This window comes from Ochotona princeps, chromosome 1, assembly GCF_030435755.1.
Source record: "Ochotona princeps isolate mOchPri1 chromosome 1, mOchPri1.hap1, whole genome shotgun sequence".
Taxonomy (NCBI): domain Eukaryota; kingdom Metazoa; phylum Chordata; class Mammalia; order Lagomorpha; family Ochotonidae; genus Ochotona; species Ochotona princeps.
Genome location: NC_080832.1, coordinates 27,544,694 through 27,564,169, shown reverse-complemented (window position 1 = coordinate 27,564,169; position 19,476 = coordinate 27,544,694). Strand labels below are relative to the sequence as shown.

The following is a 19,476-nucleotide window of genomic DNA, read 5'->3' as shown; positions in this document are numbered from 1 at the left end:
TGATTGTATAACATATTGAAATAGCACACAGAGAGAAAGGTTTAAGTCTCCACCCTTGTAAATCAAACAATGGAGCAGAGACAAAGATTCGTCTTGTTTGACTTTGATACAGTTGCATGCTACCACTGGCATCAGTTTAATCTTTTCATCTGTTCCTCTGGGGACAGGAATCATGTCACTTGGACACACAGTAAGGTCCATTGAATTAATGTATCAACATTATTCAATAAGTAGAATAAATGACATCAGTCAAGAAAGGTAATCTATAACATCTCTTCACAAAAGCCACTTTTATTCTAATAAGATACAAATGTTCAGCATTAGAAGGAAGATAAACCTGGAACATTTATACCTCAGGCTGCTGAAGGAGAGTTCCCCTGCCCTTTGCTAGGGCATGTCTCCTGGCAGAGCAAGGAGAACAGAAAGGGCAGAGCAGATCTTTTTTCTTTATAGGCTGATGGTGTAGCACAACTGCTGCCTGTTTCAAGAGAGGAAGACCAGACTCTCCAACCCCATCCAAACTTCCTGCTCACCCTACAAAATCATTATTTTTCAATTCTTTGAGGAGGACTTGGATCATTTTGGTTCATCTTATTCTGGCTTCCAGTTTAGGATTTGGACTCAACTTCCAGCTTATTCTGGCCTTCTTGTGACAGGCAGACTTCCACGAACGGTCCCAGAGAAAGTATCGTTAATGTGATTCATGATGTAGAACAAAGGTTAAGGTCATAGGGGCAAAAGAAAGCGAGAGCTCATAAGTTAAGAAAACTGTTAGATTCTCAGAACAGAGATTAGGGTTCCTGCACTATGCATCTTCCTCCCACCCCCTCAATACTTTAAGAAAGTAGAATTTCTGATCTATTATGACTACAGATTGATGTCTTCTCAATGAACCCACTTTGCCAGAGTTTTTATTAAACATCCATGCCCAGCTTTGTCTAATCTTCTGCAAAACTGTGATTTTTCTGTATAAAAGTCCTGCCAGGGATGTATTAGAAAGGATACAAAGAAGAATAGTGAACTTCTACTCCAACTTCTACTAACCAGTAAAATTTCTAAAGAAAGGAAATTATGTGGTTTTCCTCTTTGATTTCACTACATTGGTTAGCTCTGGCATCAAAACATCTGAGTGGATTAGTAAATGAAGGAATGGTCTAATTGGAAGGCCTCTGGTGGGAAAAGTCAAAGGAGAAGATGCAATGCTGCAGAAGCTGGGGTTTGGGCAAGCATCCAAGGACATGCCCTGTTCCATGCTTTCTAACAAGGCAGGCACAACATAAAAAAAAATGGCTAGTTAAATTTCTGTACATTAAAACAACCAAATTGAAAGCCTAGTTTCTCAGTTATGCTCATTATAGTTCAAAGGGGCTATGAATGCAGGTGGTACAAAGAACATTCTCACCATTGCAAGAAGACCAATGGGACCATCCAGAGCTACATAGCGGAGAGTGGAAAGGGACAAAGGCTCCAAGAAAGATCCCCGCCTTATACAGCAGCTTGACCTCACAGGAGATGGGAATGAGAGAATTTAGGGGTCCCTGTACACTAGGCTAGAGTAGACAGTATGACAATAGGAATCTTCGCAGCACATTTAGAGCAATATCTATGGTTGAAATGAAAGAAATACTGGAGAAACAAACCTAGCTAAGAATGCAGAAAGCAATGGGACTAGTGCTAAGACACTGATGAAAACACATGAGTCCTAGCAGAGCGTCTGGGACTGATACCCGCCTTCCAGATATATGCCTACCTCCCTTGGGAGACCTGGACTGAATTCTGAGCTCTTGGCTTTGATGTAGTTCAGCCCCAACCACCAGGAGATGGAATCACTCACTCTCTCTCCCTCTTTAAAAAAATTAAATAGAAAGAGATAACTAGCTAAGAAGCAAAATTAAGAATAAAGTAGTAGAACAGGTATTTGGCACAGTAATTGAGTCACCACTTGGGTTTCTCACATCCTGTGTCAGAGCACCTGGCTTCAGTTCTGGTTCTGCTTCCAGTTCCAGCTTTGTTGCTAATACCCTGAAAGCAGCGGTTAATGTCTCCAGTATATGGGCCGCTGCCACACACATGGGAGGTCAGGACGGAGCTCTCATCTCCTAAATTTAGCCTTGGCCAGCCCCAGCTGTTGCAGTCATTTGGAGAATGAACCAGCAGATTGAATATCTTAGTCTCTGCCTCTCTCTCCAGCTTTCACATAAAATGAAAATTATTTTTACTAAAAACATATTTCATGAGAAACCAGACTAGGGTTAGGCAGAGTAAAAGGGGAGGAAGTATGAAACTTCAAGCTCACCAGGAAGAAACCAGAATGGATCCCTTGAGGGAGAGCCTGAAGGGCTCCTCAAGTGTGACTGCTGAATCGCTATGGACAGAAGTAAGGAGAGCAGTGCACATGGCTTTACGTCAATTCCTTTTCCTGGGAAAGGGCTCAGAGGTGGCACTCACATGGAGCTGAAGAGCCCAAGTGCCCAGGTTTCCCTGAACTCCCCAGGAGAAGTCAGCCCCTCACTGTCATCTTGAGTCTTGCCAGGCACTGGGGAGGGACCACAGGAGGCTCAGACGCAGCCTCAGAGAAACTGACAGAAAGAATGTGGCCCACCTCAGCAGTGAAGCACAGACAGGCCGACCTCTCCCTGGATTGGAATCCAGGCTGCCCTCTCCCGGCAGTGTGACCTTGGGTCAAGGTGCTTTACTCATCCCTGCATCGCTGTCTTCAGAACAGAGATTCTGATGATGTCACCAGGAGGAGTAAACTGATTAACATAGGTAAAATACTGACAATAGCACCTGGCATGCAGTGAGCACTGTATAAACGCTGTAGTTTTCTCTCCTGTTGCTTAGAGAAGTGAATTCACAGATGTAAACCTAGCCAGCATACCTGAGGACCAACTTCCTCAACAGAATAACCAGATCGCTTTTTCCAATACAAAAAAAAATTCAAAAATTTTTTTTACACCCTCAGGACAGGATGTTAGTATACTCTGAAAGAGCTCTGCATGATGCATTATATCTTTGGGTCTGCCACATGACAAAAGCATTAAAAAGAGATATCATCCAAAATATATACTTTTTAAAAGCTTCAATCACATTCAGTAAAATTCTAAGAATTTAGTCCAAAGGCTCCTGAAGCCCTACTCCTGCCTAACTTTGTACCACAGACTGAATTGTCACCCAAATGAGATCTTTCTGGTCCTACCCCATGGCCTAGCTACTTATTCATCCTGGGTATCCTCAGGCGAAACCAGACCCGGATCAGACAGTGTGAAAGGAGGGAAGGAGGAAAGTGAGGAAGAAAGCCTGTTTTCTTAACCTATAACTTCACCAGAACTCCCATTTCATGTCAGGGAATTGCCCATTCGTTGTTTTCTTGTTTTTATAAATCGTGTTCTAAAGTTTGTTCTAGTCCCAGAGCACACCTCTTTACAATGGGCCTATTCTAGAAGGTCATTAACATCCTGCTATTTTAAATGTTCGTGGAAGCTACCAGAGCAAGGCATGGCGAGTCAGTGCTGAAGGGCTCCTAACAAGGCAGAGCCCAGTAATTCCCAGAAAAACTTCTTGCAGCTGGGTCATTAAAACTACTGGCACTCATTTGATGAATGCTGGATTGCCAATGCGTTTCTTCTTTCTTCCCAGGTGACCTGGAACAGAAATTTGAACTGGAAATCAGTCCTCTTTGTAACCAACAGAAAGACTCCATTCCTAGCATACAGATTGGTGAGTGGACTCAGTGTCAGTTTGAAATGAATCCATGGGGCACCTCTGCAGACAGTGAGAAATCCGCAGCAGCAGTTTGGAGAGATCAGACTGGGGTTCGTGTCAGTGCCCCCTTCGGCTGAGTCCCAACAAACACTTCACGCATGACTCATACACTAGGCAATTCTCAATTGAAAAAGTATGAAATAGCACATAAGAGCCGAGTTACAGGACATCAACTATTCTGTGTCAACATTGCCATTCGGAATCCAAATCAAATGGAGTAGAAAAAAATAGAAATCGATTATGCACATTCTCTTTGGGAGAGAAGTCAGATAGAATCGGCCTTTTCTACTCTTCCACTTTGGCCTCCCGCTCCTCACTCCCAGCACTCTCTTCCATGGGCCCAGAACCCCACAAGTAAACTGCACGACTTGCTATCCCTCTTATGCTCTGAGGCCCCACATGTCTCAACTTCTTGCTTTAAAACTTATCAGCTTTATTCTCTGAAAAACACTCTTCTCACAAGTGTCTTGTCATACACTGATGAAACGCAATGTCAAGACATCTGAATCATACCTGAATATAATTACTACTTGATCAAATTGAGTGATCCAACAGGCCATTGAGCACATCTCAAACTATAAAATGTCACTTTAAAGCAAGAGAGAACTGTGTAAGAATTTGTCACATCTTAGAGCAACCCAGCACCACCTATGTATCTTGAAAAACCAGCCTTTCTTTTCCTGGCAGTGGCCTTCTACCAAAACAAACTCAGAACTTTGCTTCTTTCCCCTAGTTCTGGCCCTGACATGTAGCAGTTCACGTTTCTCACCTGCTCCATAGATTTCAGACAGCGGCCAGTGCTGCAGGCCTCTGCAAGGCTCTGGGGCATCTACCTGGACTTCAGGAAAGAAAAGGGGAAGCCAAAAATGAATGATGAGCTGCTGGCCATCCCTGACAATCTGAACAAACTCATGTTCTGCAAAAAAAAAGTCACCTTGAGGAAACAGAGACAAAGTACACCTAGTGACATGGATTGAATGAAATACCTAAATGATAAAGTAGATATGTGGGATTATGAAATTCACGGTGATCTATTTTTCCAGATTATCCTTAATATTGTTATATTTTCCACAATTTTACTGGCTCCTCGACATAAAGGACAGGCGCTCACAGTAGGTACAGCAATGAAGATGTTCAGTGGGACACTCAGATAACATCACAGTGTCTACTAGGTTGCAGTTCTGGCTCTTCCACTTCCAACTTCCTGCTGATGAGCACCATGGGAGAGCAAGGTGACGGCTCAAGTACATGGGTCCCTGCCACCCACATGGAAAACCCAAATGCAGTTCCTGGCTCCTGACTTTGGCCTAAATCCATCCCCAGTTGCTGCAGGCATTGGGGGTAGTGAATTAGCGATGGGAAGAAAGATCTCTCTCCCTCTCTCTTTCTTTCTCTCTTTTCTTCCCTGTCAAAAATAGAAAATAAAACTAAATAAAGAAACTATTTTTCAAGGCTAGAGGAGGCATATTAGACAGTGGAACCCAGCACTCAGTACTGCTGAGGATTTCAGGGAGAGGAGGCAGCATCAGCAGCAGAAACACAGTGTCAGCCCTTGGGGATCAGTTCTCTGCCACGAGCCACTTCAGCCCTGGAGGCTGTGCCGATGTGATTCCAAGTGAGATGCCAACCCAAGGCCTCACCTGGAGGTTCACTGTAGTAGGCTCTGGCTAGGAAAAAAAAAAACCTGCCAGGCAGCTGCCAGTGATGTTCAGAAACCCCCCAACAACAGCATTCACAACACTAAAGCACACAGCATGCATCCCACGCATGAGTGCCTATCAGAGATCCTGTCCTGTTGTTGTCATGAGGACACACGTATTTTGTCAAATCAATGTCCTGCTTTTCAGCCCAGGAAAATGTGGTTACCATAGATACAAATGGGGTGAGGGTGGAATGAATAGGGAAATATCATGGATGTCATGTCCACTTACCAGCAAAATAGAAATAGGTGATGAAGCTGTGTGTCAATCTCACTCTGTGGTATGCCAACTTTGCCAGCTCTTACAGGTTCAGGGTGGAGACATGTGGGAGAAGTAGATGAGGCTAAACTGGAAAAACTAATTCAGCTCCTAGAAGTTGCAAGTGCTAGTCTCTGCTCCCTGCTGCAAGACAATTATTTCATAGGGTCTCAGGTAGTGCAACTATTTCCTCTGGCTTGACTGCCCTCTTCCATTCCAATCCAAGAATCTCCTGAGTGCCAGCCTCAGTTGGGCTTGGATCAATGTTACTAAGCACTTCACCTTAACCCAAGTGGACCTAGGGCTTATTATCTCCTTCCCCACTCCCTTCTCTACACTAAATTCTGATTCTTAAAAAGGAGTCAAATCAAGTGAATCTCTAATGGGTGAAACGTGATGAAAAATGAAATGAAAGGGATTTTGCTTCAATTCAAGTCTTATCTCAGGATCACCATTCCTCCCTTGCCCTACTCCCACACCTCCAGGAGAATACTGTTGGGAAGCCAGAGATTAGTACCACCGTCATGGATAGGTCCCCAATACTAACAGAAGCCTTCCTTTTCCTATTTTTTTTTTCTTAAGATTTATTTATTTTTATCAGAAAGTCAGAGTTTACAGAGAGAAGGTAAGACAGATTTTTTTTCCATCTGCTGGTTCACCCCCCAAAGTGGCTGCCACAGCCAGAGCTAAGCCGATTTGAAGCCAGGAGCCAGGAGCTTCTTCTAGGTCTCCCATGCAGGTGCAGGGTCCCAAGACTTTCAAACATCCTCCACTGCTTTCCCAGGTTACAAGCAGGGAGCTAGATGAGCAATGGGGCAGCCGGGACACAAACTGGCACCCATATGGAACCTGGCGCTTGCAAGACGAGGATTTTGCCACTGAGCCATCGCGCTGGCCCTGTTTTCCTGTATTTTAAAAACTGCTTTGTGGTGTCCGTCCAGACTTTAAAATTGCTTTCCTAGCTAGCATAAAATGTCTTTATATCTGAGGAATATAAATACAGATGTATAATTCCAGGATAATTTCAGGAAGAAAATGAGTTGATTTTTAAAGTGTGAAATTTCAAAATGTTGGATTTGTAATTTTTTAGACTTGGGTAAACTTAATAAATCTTCACAATTTAAACTTTATATTTTATAGTTTCATTTGAAAGCTATCTTTTTAACTATCAAAATGTCTAATCTCCTAGCTAGTGAAAGTAATACAAAATTAAACAGAGATTGTGAAGAAGGTGGAGAAAATTCAAAACTAGCAAGCCACATGGGAAGTGTATCAGCTGACCCCATTCAGAACCGCATCCAAACGCCGCAGGCAGGTGTGAGTGGTGAGCCTAGTAGTTGAGAGGCCCACATTCCACATCAGAAGGTCTGGCTCTGGCTCTGGCTCCTGACTCCAGCTGCCTGCTAACGCAGACCCTGGGATGCAGCCGGCACTAACTCAAGTAACGAGTTCCTGCCACCCATGTGGGAGACTTGGATAGAAGATCCTGGCTCACGGCTTCAGCTCTAGCCTGGCCTGAACCTTTGCAAGCTGCAGGCATTTGAAGAATAAACCAATGGATAGGGAAGTGCATTCTTTCTCTCTCAATTTCTTTAATGTTTCTGGGTTCATGTATGTGCGTGTGTGTATATATATATATATATATATATATATATATAAAATTATTTTTAAAACCAGATGCACACAAACTCATTAGCTTCACCTTTTTCTTTTTTAAAGATTTATCTTATTTATTTGAAAGGCAGAGCTACAAAGAGACAGAGAGACAAAGAGGTCTTCCACCACTATGCTCCTAAATCTGTATTGTGAAATTCATAAAGTGTGTTCACTTTTATGCATCAAATAAGTTTGAGAGAGTGGAGAGAGAAGTCTTCCATCTTCTGTTTCACTCTTCCAAAGACTGCAATGGCTGGGGCTGGGCCAGATGGAGGCAGGAAACTGGAGCTCCCTGCAGGTCTCCCACTGCTTTTTCCCAGGCACACAGCAGGGAGCTCTGACAGACGCCCATATGGGATGCTGGCATTGTGGGTAGCAGCTCAAATCATACTTCATGTAAAATAAGACCATACAGAAATGCACACTAGCAGTGTACATCACTGCTTCCTCCCCCGACTCTACAGCATCTTCAGTGTCTGCTGGTTTGTCCAATAAAAAGATGATGCAATCAAGCCTTAGCATTCACATGCTTGTAAATAACCACACAGTATTCAGTGCTGGAAAAGCACTGCCTGTCTCACTCCTCCCCCTTCATTTCACCGAAACACAAATCCTACGTATGTCTGCATTTGTGTTGATGCCAATAATTCCAGCCTCGGCTGAAAGCAATTATTGCTTCACAAATCATGTTTGATGTGGAAAACACATCAACAGTTGAAACGGGGTGAGAAAGCAACAAATCAAATGATGAAGACAACAGACTTGTAGCCAAGGAAGCCTGATATCACACAATCTTCTCAAGTTATTACAGTGGTTTTTGCGTGTAAAAGTTGTACGTGAATGTGAATGAACTTTATTTACCTAAATGTAGTGATTTAAAATCCCTGAAAGTAAGACCAAACTAAAAATTAATAATCTTGGAGGAAAAAAATTTCCTGTCGGGAAAATGCATGCACTCAGTTGGTCTGAGCCAGTGCCGTCCGCCTGCTCCTTTCTAGCACCTGCCTGCCTTAGTTCAAGCTCCCGCTCTTTTCTCCCTTCCTGCTGCTCCTTCTTTCTCGCTCTGACAAACCTGCAATCCGGGAGCTTTCCTAACTCCTTACACGTGGGAAGTCATTTCATTGGGTTTCCTGTCCTTCCGAGCCCTTTCTGGGCAAACTTAAGAACGGAGTGGTCTGAAGTCAAGCCTAGCGTGATGGATCTATCTCATGCTCCCCGACGGATCAGAGAGAGCGTGACATGCTGGGTTTGCCCTCATGGTGACTCCTGTGGCCTCGTTCCCTACAGGTTTCATGACCTACATCGTGGAGCCGCTCTTCAGGGAGTGGGCCCGCTTCACCGGCAACAGCTGCCTGTCCGAGACCATGCTGAGCCACCTGACCCACAACAAAGCCCAGTGGAAGAGCCTGCTCCCTAAGCAGCATAGGGGCAGGGCCGGCGGCAGCGCGGAGCCCGCGGGCTCGGGGACCGAGGCCGAGGAGCCACCGGAGGCCGAGGACGCGGCGCCCTAGAGGCGCAGGGCCGTGCCTGCTTGGAGTCGCCCAGAGAGGACGCATCACCCCAGAGCCCGGCTCCTGCGCCGGCCCGCCCAGTCGCTGTCTGGATATTTTTTGTGCAAGGTGCGGGAAGGGAAGCCCCTTTTGAGCGCCACCCTCCTCCTGCACCCCACCTGCCTCCCTTCCTTTTCCCAAGTGTACAGAAAGCCATTTGTCACCTCAGCATTCGCTGCCGAAATGAGCGCCTCCATCGGGAACGTGGGAGCTGACTGTAGGGGCAAAGTCGCCCCTCCACCCTGAGGACAAGACCAGGAGTGAGGAAGAGAGCCTGCGTCCTGTCCCTCTGGGTCACGCTGGATCACCCGGGACAGGCGCGCAGCTCCGGAGCATTGTAACCTATTTGCCATCTGACTGCTGATCTGCATGACAAAAACACCAGCATTAGTGGCCCGCCAAGGGTGTTGGTTGTAAGTGCAAAGAGCACAAAGGAGAAAGTACTTTCTATTTTAATAATAATTATTATTGTAAAAATAATAATAAATCTTTTTAACGTTTTCTATTTTGTGCACTAGAACAATGGAGCTGAGACTTTGGATTAAGATTCCTCAATGTACCCAAACTTGAACATGGGGTCATTGTTTTGTTCCTGACTTGGTGCCACCTGGGGTCAGAGGTTTTTGGCATCTTCTCCGTCTCTGGAGCCACGTTTCCCAGCCGATCCGGGGCAAGGTGCTGCACAGTCCATCCCTTTGCACGGTCAGCCAGTCTTGTCTTTTACGGATTCCGTGACATGTTTATATGCACACATGTACATGTTCTGTAAATACCGAACGCTACTGATTCCCATGCCAAAATACGTGAGTATTGTGGGATCGCTACCTGTATAAACAATGGCACTGTGAACAGAATCCTCTTCGTTTTCCTACGAGAGAATGCATTTGTAAATATGGTATAGAGTTTATTAATATTCGATGGTTTGCAGGTAAAGGCCTTAACTTCCAACCTCTTTCATCTTCTGAAAGCTTCCCCACTTCCGCCTTCACAGCTAGCTTGCTGACCTGCCCACCCTTGCCCATCCTTGTGCTGTCCAGCTCTGATCACAAAGTGAGCAAGTCAGGTCTTGGAAGATCCATGGTGGTAGCCGTATGTGCATTCTGCTTGACACCACAGGGTCTCTTCTAGGGTGCCCAGCCCCGTTGTCTCTCCTTCTGAGACAATGCGGCCAACCCTGAAGTCGCTTCTCCACTCTGAAGCCACAAGCTGATAAGCTTGTGTTTGTGGGTCGCTGGTTATAGAAGACAGCAGGATGGCAGCCTCCCAGGAGACACATAGGAGGAGGTCTCAAAAACCTTCTCTGACCCTGTGGTCTAACCGCCAGGGAATCCCCTGTTCCCACACCATGAATTTGCCTGTTACGGCTATAGTACCAAAGTACCTTTGGTTTACAGTTGGCGTGTATTTCTTTGGTGTGAACTCTAACTGGAGTTTTCTTTTTTGTCTTAATTAGTGTGGACAACTACCCAACTGTTTTGCTGGAGTTAACATTATTTAAATCAAGAAAGTATTTCAGTTTTATGACACACCTTCCTGGCAGGTCACTTGTGGTTAGTTATGACTCTTGCTTAGCAGAGTCTCCCTGGGATTTTGTTGCTGTTTTCTCTGCAGACATTTGGCCGGAAAAATCTATCTGTGAAAGCTTTCTTCTCTAGTCGCTTCTACTCTGTGCACTGAATTGTGCGTTTAGACATTCTCACATAACCTATGTCAGATGTGAATTGTCCCTGCCCCTTTCATTTTACATTAAACAACATGATAGTGGGAGAAAGCTCATTTCTGCCACTCTCAAGCCATTTCTTAAACTAATAGAATGGCTGCTAGCTCTCATTTCTTCAGTGCAACTGATTTTACATATATATATATATTTTTTTTTTTCCATCCTGTGATGCAAGTGGAATGTTAGAGAGGTGATTGGCCTGTAATAGGCTCCCATGGAGAGTCTGAGGCTTGAAAGAATTCAAGTTTAAGGGAAGCTTGGAAAAGTTGGTGGGTGAGTTTGTCAGCTGGTGCTAAAGAAAGTATGAAGATCTTATGAAATAGATGAGTAATGTGTTGGAATTACTGATATGAGTAAAAAGAGAAGTATAGAGACTTAACACTCATTTTTTTTCTGTAACAGCTATGAACTGACAATGTTTCTTTATCATTTTAAAATTCTGAAGCTGTCAGCTCAGTGAGGCCCCAGAAGAGAATATACTGGATGTATTCCTGCTTCCAAACCTGTTACTTCCATGTGATGATGCGGAGGAGGCTGTTTCTAATGTATATGAGATCAACTCAAGGAAAGCAATTGTTGGGGATAAGAAAGCAGAGTAGAAAAGACGCTGTTTCAGCTAGTGAGGCCTCTAGCTTGAGTTTAGGAAATGGACTTTTAAATTATAACGATATCGTAACTAAATAAGATGGGGGGGATTCTAAGTGGTTCCAAGTTATACGGCAAAAGGGTTTGCTTTCCAGTTAAATATTAGGGAAAAACTCATAGGGAAAACTGCCAAATAGCTAATGGATAAACCTGTAAAGTTAGTGTAACAAAAAATCTAAAGTCAAATGAGACGTGATGCGTAAACCAGATGCATCCGTCTGCTTTGGTCACCAGCCAGAGATTTCTTGAGTTCCTCACTTGCTGGTAGAAAAAGAATGTGAGAACTTCTTTTTTCTTGCCTACCAGTGGCTCAGTCGCAATATTGCAATAGAGGAGCTCAGTGACCAGTTGGGCTTTCTTTGCAATCTTATTCTTCTAGTCCACAGATCATCAATAGTTGACTTATCAAGTTTAACTGTCTCATCATTTGAGAAGAAAAAAATCAAAGGGCTATTTTTAGTAAGCCAAAATGAAGATTAAATTAAGTGAGGATTTATATCACTGCCAGGCCTGATTGGCAAAACTTGCTTTCCCATTGAATCACAGGTGGTGAGTATTCGGGAATCTTATTCATGAAAACACTGCTGGGCACGTACCTCCTTGCTAGGCTAAGCAGAAACTGGCTCTGTCCTTCCTGCTCACTGCTTCCCACACAGGGTCTTAGTGCGTGTCCTGCAGCCTGTGGTCACACAGTGCTTCCTCCCACACACAGGCTTATTTTGTAATCTTTTTTCATGCAGGGCCAGATCTGCTCACTGATTTGGATTTGGTTATAAGCTTGTACATCACTGTATTTCTCATGCTTCTTCCTTTTAAGCAAGTTCTTAAAATTGTGTTGTTTTGTATACCCACGTGAAATTTGGAAAAAAAAAAAACTTGTGAGTTTTGCTCAAAATGTGGCCTCTATATCTATTGGCATGTCTAGGTGAGCAATTAAAAATAAAGATAATTTCTTTAAAATATCACAGCATGAAAATAGCCTCATTCTTTCCAGGTAACATATTACACCTGTCAACCAACTGGATTCAACACAAAGAACCTTCTGTTTGGGAGAAGAAGCGTTGGAGGAAAGAGCTCCCATGCAGGCTGGTCCTTCAGCTTGGGTCTGCAGAAGTGCCCACATCCGTGAAGGCATCACTTGGCAGTTAGTACTGAGCTAAATGGGTCATCTTTCAGCTCTGTATTTCCCCAGAGTCTTGGTTGCTCTGCCTCACATGTCAAACTCATGTGTGAATGGGAATGAGATACAACAGCAGAACTCATCACAAGGATTATCTGTGAAAAATGGCCTCCTCTTTCAGATTTTGAGGCCATGAAGAGCAAAATCACAGTTCAAACTGGACAACTGAGTGCCCTGAATCTATCTGGAAACAGGAGAGAATTCCACCACGTTTCCCAGAAACACCCTTGTGTCTTTATGCATTCTCCCATATTCATTTTACTATGAGCTGGATTCAAAAAGTCTTCTTGTTCAAAAGACCCCTTGCCTGCGTGCAAAGCTACTTTTTCATTCATAGATGCTCTGTATGATAAAGTTAAAAATCAAAAGGCAGACCCCAGAGGTATCCAAAGGAAAGTTCACACATGACTTGCAAACATGCATGGGAAGCTAGCCTAAACATCGTCAGATAGGCCAAGCATAACAAGCAGTTAAGTGTCAATTAAGCAAATATAGGTTGAGGATCCACCAGGTGCCAGATGTTGTGCTAGATATTAGAGCATAAAAGTGGCTCCTGGAATGCTGAGATGTGTATCTGAGGTTGGACTGCCAGAGAACACGTCTTAGAACATTTGTGGGACACCTGTGATGTCTCACATGCAGCTAACTCTCCTGGAATACAACATAGCAAAAGGCAGATCCTTGTCTAAGAAGTGGGTCCCAATCCCAACTGAGGTGCTAATTTATTTTGTGGCTTCAGTGGAGCTGCTTAAACCACTGCACAATTATTCCCAATTATCATCTTTTATAATATTGTGCTAATTAAAAAGGACTGCACCCTGGTTGTAGGTAATTGCCTAGGTTGCCTGGTCCTTAGGCAAATGTTACACTGCTTGGAGAAACGCATCCGATAGCTGGCAGGCATTCTGAGCCTGATTAATGCCAAAATTGTGTTAACTGTACCTGTGTGCTAGTATAGTTGCCTTTTTTTTAAAGGTATTTGTGGAACACTTGGCTGGGATATTCCACCCCAGCCCCCTGTGTGGGAGGCTACAGATTGCCTGGGCGCAGGGGTCTGGGAACGTATTGGACTGGGAGTGGTTAGGGACATGTTTGACAAGGGAGTAATGATTTATGGGGTCCGTCATAGACCAGGCCACTGCAGTCACAGGTGGGCGAGAGAGCTGAGACTGAGTCGTTTAGAGGGGGAAAACCGGAAGGCATGTCTGACTCAGGCCAAGGCCCTGCCCACAGGAGTGACCCGGGCTGGAATAAATAGCATCACCAGATGACCAATGGAACACACAAAGCTGGGGCTGGGAAGCATGCCTGGCTGGATTAGGCTGCAGCACCCACCCATGAGTGCTGGAGCAGGAGGTAGGCCATTTTAGGGTGGGCCACAGTTCCCATCAGAATGTGAAAGAACCAGATATAGGGGCAGATTCTGTAAGTGCCTTGTGGGTCCCCCTCTATTGTACATGCTGATTGGCATGCAAAGAGATGGGACAGTGACAGGTCAAGCCAGACCAGATTACAGAACTCATCTGACAGGAGCCCACCTGACATTCGCAGGAGCTGGGGCTGGGAGGAAGCTGAGGTAGGCCAGCTGCAGCACCTGCCAGCACATGCAAGGGCCAGAACTGAGAGCAGACCATGCCAAATAGGGCCATGGCACCTGCAAGCACATGTGAGATCTAGGCCATAGCTCCCACTGAGGAGCACAATAGCCAGACATGGGGACGAGCCAAGCCAGGTAAGGCTGCAGCACTTATCAATCGGAGTTTGTGTGGGCCAGACCTCGGTGCAGACTGGGCTTATCCAGGCCACAGCACCTGCTAGCATGCACAAGAGCCAGGACCTTGATGTGGTGTGCACCTGGCTGAGCTAGACGGTAACATCTGCCAGTGAGAGTTGAGACTGTGGCCAGGCCAGGCTGGGTGCAGGCTCGGCTGGATGAGACTGCCACACCTGCTGACTCACATGAGAACCGGAATGGATTTGGGCTAGCTGGGCAGGCCACAGAACCTGCTGGCAAGTGCTGGGACTGGGTACAAGTCATGTCAGGCTAGACCACAGTACCCCTGGCAGGCACAAGATCTGGAACTAGGTCTAGGGGTGAGTTGGGCTGAACTAAGCTACAGCACCCATGGTATGCACAAGAGCCTGATGGGAAGTGGAGTGGACGGGGCTACACTGCAGAACATGCCACCTCAGAATACTGCATCTCTATTTCTCACTTTCCAATAAAAATAAATAAATCTTAAAAAAAAAAAGAAGAAGAAGAAGAAGCCTACCCTTAACAGCATATGATGACATCATGTTTATATAGCAAACAGGCTATTGCTTGCAACAGAATGCAGTAAATGAGAGCATCTGAGTGATGACTTCTTAAAGAGCTCGTAACTACAAAACAAATCATCACGGGACTTTGTTTCAATTATGTCAAAGAATTTACTAGGAAATTTCATCTTCTATGGACAGGCATTGTGGCTTAGTAGGTAAAGTGTGTTGTCTCAGGGGCTGGCACCCCAGGTGAGCACCAGTTTGTGTCCCATCTGCTCCACTTCCAATACAGCTCATTGCTAACATGCCTGTTAATGCAACAGAAGATGGTCCAAGTATTTTGGCCCCTGCACCTATGTAGGAGATCTCGATGAAGGACCTGACTGTTAGCTTTGGCCTGACATAGCCCTGCCATTAGGGGAGTAAATCAATATATGGATGACATGTTTTTCCATCTCTGTCTCCATATCTCTGCCTTTCAAACAAGCAAATAAATATTTACAACATTTAAATTTTAGATAATATATGATATATCCATGATTTCCTTACCTTAGTCCTCTAGCAATGGTGCATCATTGGTTTAATTCTCTGAAATGTTACAAATTCTAGTATTGCAACCTTCAATACTTTTTCCCCTTTTAGGGAAACAGTGTACTAGAGCTTTGAAAGTATAGGTTTTTGAGTTGTCATAATGGCATAGCACGTTAAGCCACTGCATGCAATGCCAGCATCTAATATGAGTGTTGATTGAGTCCCAGCTGCTCCACCTCTGATCCAGTTTCCTACTAATACAACCAGGAAAACAGCATAAGATGGACCAAGTCTGTGAGTTCTGACTGATCCACTTATAACCCAGCTCCCTGTTAATGTACCTGGAAAAGTAGTACAAAATGACCCCAAATCCTTAGGTCCCTGCACCCATATGGGAGATCTGGGTAAAGCTCCTGCCTCCTAATTTTACCTTGGCCCAGCCTTGGTCATTGCAGCCATTTGGGAAGTGAACCAGCAGATGAAGGTCTGTCTGTCTCTTTCTCTTCTCTCTCTCTGTAACTCTGCCTCCAAATAAATAGTAAAATAAATCTTTCTTAAAACCACAGACTTTTGTGATGGGTTTTTGCCCTAGTAGTTAAAATGTCAGATCACTTCAGAGTACCTGGGTCTGACTTGATACCTGGTTCTTGTTCTTGACCCCAATATCTCATTAACACCAAGCCTAGGAAGCAGCAGTGATGGCTCAAGAAATGGGTTTCTGTTGCCCCTGTGAGAGGCTTGGATTGACTCCCTAGCTCCCACGTACATCCAGGTCCAGTCTCGGCCATTGCAGTTATCTAAGGAGTTAATCAATAGGAACTCTCTCTAAGACAATTATTTTGAAAGTTAACAATCATGGGTTTTGTAGTCAGGAAGAATAGAACTCAGACCCAAAGTCCTTGACCTTGTTATTTAACCCTAGGTAAATGTTTTCATCTTTGAGTCTCCCATCTCACGTGTAAAATAACACCTACCTCCCAGGGTGGTTGGAAGTCATAATGATGGCACACATAAAAACATGGCACGGTTTTTAGCAAAAGGGTGGTACTCAAGAAATATAAACTCCTGCATCATGTACAGGACAAATCCATGAAGGAGCAGTTGGAATGGATCTTTTTACTTTCTATAATTGTCTCAACGTACAAGTGAAAATATGAGACCCATTAATAAATACTGGACACGATTATACCTACATGTGGTCAGGTTGGAAGTAACATAGTCCTTATGATATAGACTAGAAAAATACTAGAAAACAAAGCCTTCCTAGGTATAAGAATACCTGGATAAAATAAGGGACTAAGTCTTCTGATTCAAACACTCAGCTAAGCCAGGGAGAATTAACCTGGTTCAGGCAGGTGTGTCCTGGAGTTGATAAGAACACCAGTGTGACTGGAGGGCAGGTGTAGTATGTAAGCCAAACCTGATAAACTGTCAGGTTCCCATGAATTCCACTTGAATACTACTAATCCTGCACACCTAAGTTTCCAGAAACCCTTTGCAGTGTAACTTCCTCAGATCTTTTTAGGCCATCCTAACAGGCACAGCAATCCTGGGTGGTCTTTACCAAAGAATGGTCCTAAAACAGATTCAGTTTTTTTTTTCTTTCTTTCTTTTTTAAGTGTGATGCTTTTCATGACTGTTTTATAAGTGACTAACAGTGAATTTTTTTCTGATACTTTTTTGTTATTATTTTATTTTGATGATCTTTACCTAGTTGATTAAGGCTCAAAGAGTCAAGGGCTACAGGAAAACGGGTAAGACCGTTATTTCTACATTCTCTTTTTTCTTCCTGTATCTGGAGGAAGGGAGGAGATAAAGGGAGAGGCCAGACCCAGTCTCCCAGCTATCCCAGGGTCCTCGATGTGCAGCATGCTCCGAGGGCACGGCTCAAGTGGTTTGATAGTTCAGCAGTTCTGAATTACTGCCAATCTCACCATTCCAAGCACGATGAAATCTCTCCAGAATCCACTGGTGGACGTAGTCCATCTTAGAGTCTCTGCCCAGATATTCACTGCTAACACGTGGCTGGGGTAGTTGATCAATTTGTTCTGCTTTCTGTCCTCTGCAGGCTCCAATGGAAACAAATTCAGTTCTAAACTAAAATTTTCCAAAATCCATTACAATTTTTGCTAAAAGATGTTTGGCAGGTGTTCCCAGGGGGAAGAATGACGTCACAGTCAATAAAGCCTGAGCAACAAGGGATTGAACGTGCAGGTTTCTCTCCTGTGATTTGCCAGGGCTCTTATGCACTAACTCTTACGCATCTCTAACAGGGTTTTCTCTCTCTCTCTCTCTGTATACATACATACATGTATGCTATATTATATATAATGTTTGTTATTTTATATTTCATACTTTCCTATGTCTATATTATTTATAAATATAAATCTTTAATATATTTATATGTGATATGTACCATATCTATATAAACATTATCCGTTTAGATCTAGCTTTGATCTCATATCATGAAACCTCCACCAAATATCCCACCAAGGATCATCTCCCCACTTGCCATTCTCCTGCCTTAATGTTGCTACTGATGGTTACCTTTCACGATGGTGAACGACGCGTGCGCGTGCTCTGCGCAACCTGAACTGTGACTTCACCTCTTACACGTTGACCTTGGCCAAGCTTGCAAACTTCCTCTGCTCAGCTCAGCTAAGATTCTTCTACAAAATTCAGAACACCAATTTGTGAGGGCAAACTCCGTTTGTCGGGGCAAAGACAGGCCTCAGGTAGCCCTGGAGCTGAAGAACGGTCTTAGTTCTTAGCAGTGCACGCGAATCTACAGCTTTCTGATCAGACTTGTGCTGCTCTGTGATTTCTTTTTTTTTTTTTTAAAGATTTATTTTATTTTTATTACAAAGTCAGATATACTGAGAGGGGGAGAGACAGAGAGGAAGTGGAGCCGCCGGGATTAGAACCAGTGGCCATATGGGATCAAGGCGAGGACCTTAGCCACTAGGCCACACTGCCGAGCCCTGCTCTGTGATTTCTTATCTCTCCTCTGTGTCCAAGATCTCGCCCTCCTAGTGCTGCGGCTTCTGCAGCTTCTTCTTAAAGCAGGCCTCAATGAGGTACTTTGGGAACTTCTCACTACTGATGTCAATCTTTGCGGATGTGGGGATCACAAATTTCTGGTGTGTTCTACACAGAGGAACCTGGTTGAGGGAAAGAGGTCCAGTCTCTAGCAGCAAACCACTGGCCAGCTGCTTCAGGAACACCACCCTCCTGCCTCGGTGGCGCCAGGTGAGGGTGGTGAGGATGATGAGGACCATCCGGGGGGTGAAGCTGGCTGGCTGAAGGGCTTCTTGCCGTGGCTGAGCGGCTTCCGGGGCACGTCCTCAGTGGGATAGTAGCTAGGCATCTTGCGGAGCTTCACCAGCCGTGTGCCGCCGTTCTTGTCCCTGCCCACGGGCTTCGTGATGATAGCCAACACCTTCTTCTTCTCGATCCTGGACTTGGGGGCTGCGTATTTCCTCTTGTACAGGGTTTTCCTGGAGTACAAGGCTGAGCAGGAGTAGCGGCCGATGCCCCTCACCAGGACGGGTTTCTGGCTGCAGTAGGGGCTGGAGGGCCTCTTGGCCTTCTTCCCCTTGATGGGCTGCTGCTTTTTCTTCCCTGGGTCGCTGGCCTTATCCGTCTTCTTGGCTGAGGGGTTGTTCTTCATGTCCAGCTTGGGGGCTGGGGCTGTTTCACCTGCCATCTTGCAAGCTGGAGAAGAGTAGGACTTATTCTGGATAAACAACTTGAAGCTCACATCTGAATATTCCGTTCATATTTAAATCTAAATAAGCCTCAGTTGGAACGGTTCACATACCAGCCCTATGAATGTAGGTGTTGTGCAGGTCCTCAGTATGACCTGGTAGTGGACTTAGTGTCTCAAGAAATTTGGTTTAAGAACACCAGCTTTTCTCCTGCCACTATATGAGCTCACTCCTGGTGCAGAGGGTAGCAAGGACTTTGCTGAAGGAATTAACAGCCAGGCATCTATCTCTACGGTGTTTTTCCACCCCACTGAGAAAGAGGCTGTTAGCAGTCACTAAACTGCTTCCACTGTGAAGCTCATACAGCTCCCTGGTGCAGTACACACCCTAGAAACGTCCCAGTACTCATCTTGAAGAATGAAAGCTCTTCAGAGCTCCAGATTAACCAGCTCTTAACTGTTCTAACCAATAAGCATTGTTAATGGGCGTTTATTTGTAAAGC

General features: G+C 44.7%; 1 protein-coding gene and 1 pseudogene across 2 annotated transcripts in view; one reads left to right on the top strand and one right to left on the bottom strand.

Moving 5' to 3' along the window:
* Positions 1 to 10,791, top strand: part of PDE7B (phosphodiesterase 7B) — a 361,787-nt gene extending 350,996 nt beyond the window's left edge. For both annotated transcript variants that reach the window (XM_004587262.2, XM_058672140.1), the window contains 2 exons: positions 3,640 to 3,720; positions 8,667 to 10,791. In XM_004587262.2, coding sequence (XP_004587319.1) covers positions 3,640 to 3,720; positions 8,667 to 8,890 — 305 coding nt within the window. In that variant the 3' untranslated portion in view covers positions 8,891 to 10,791. The remainder of the gene's footprint in view (positions 1 to 3,639; positions 3,721 to 8,666) is intronic.
* Positions 10,792 to 17,945: 7,154 nt separating this feature from the next.
* Positions 17,946 to 18,973, bottom strand: LOC101529618 (large ribosomal subunit protein eL6-like; annotated as a pseudogene).
* Positions 18,974 to 19,476: the final 503 nt, after the last annotated feature.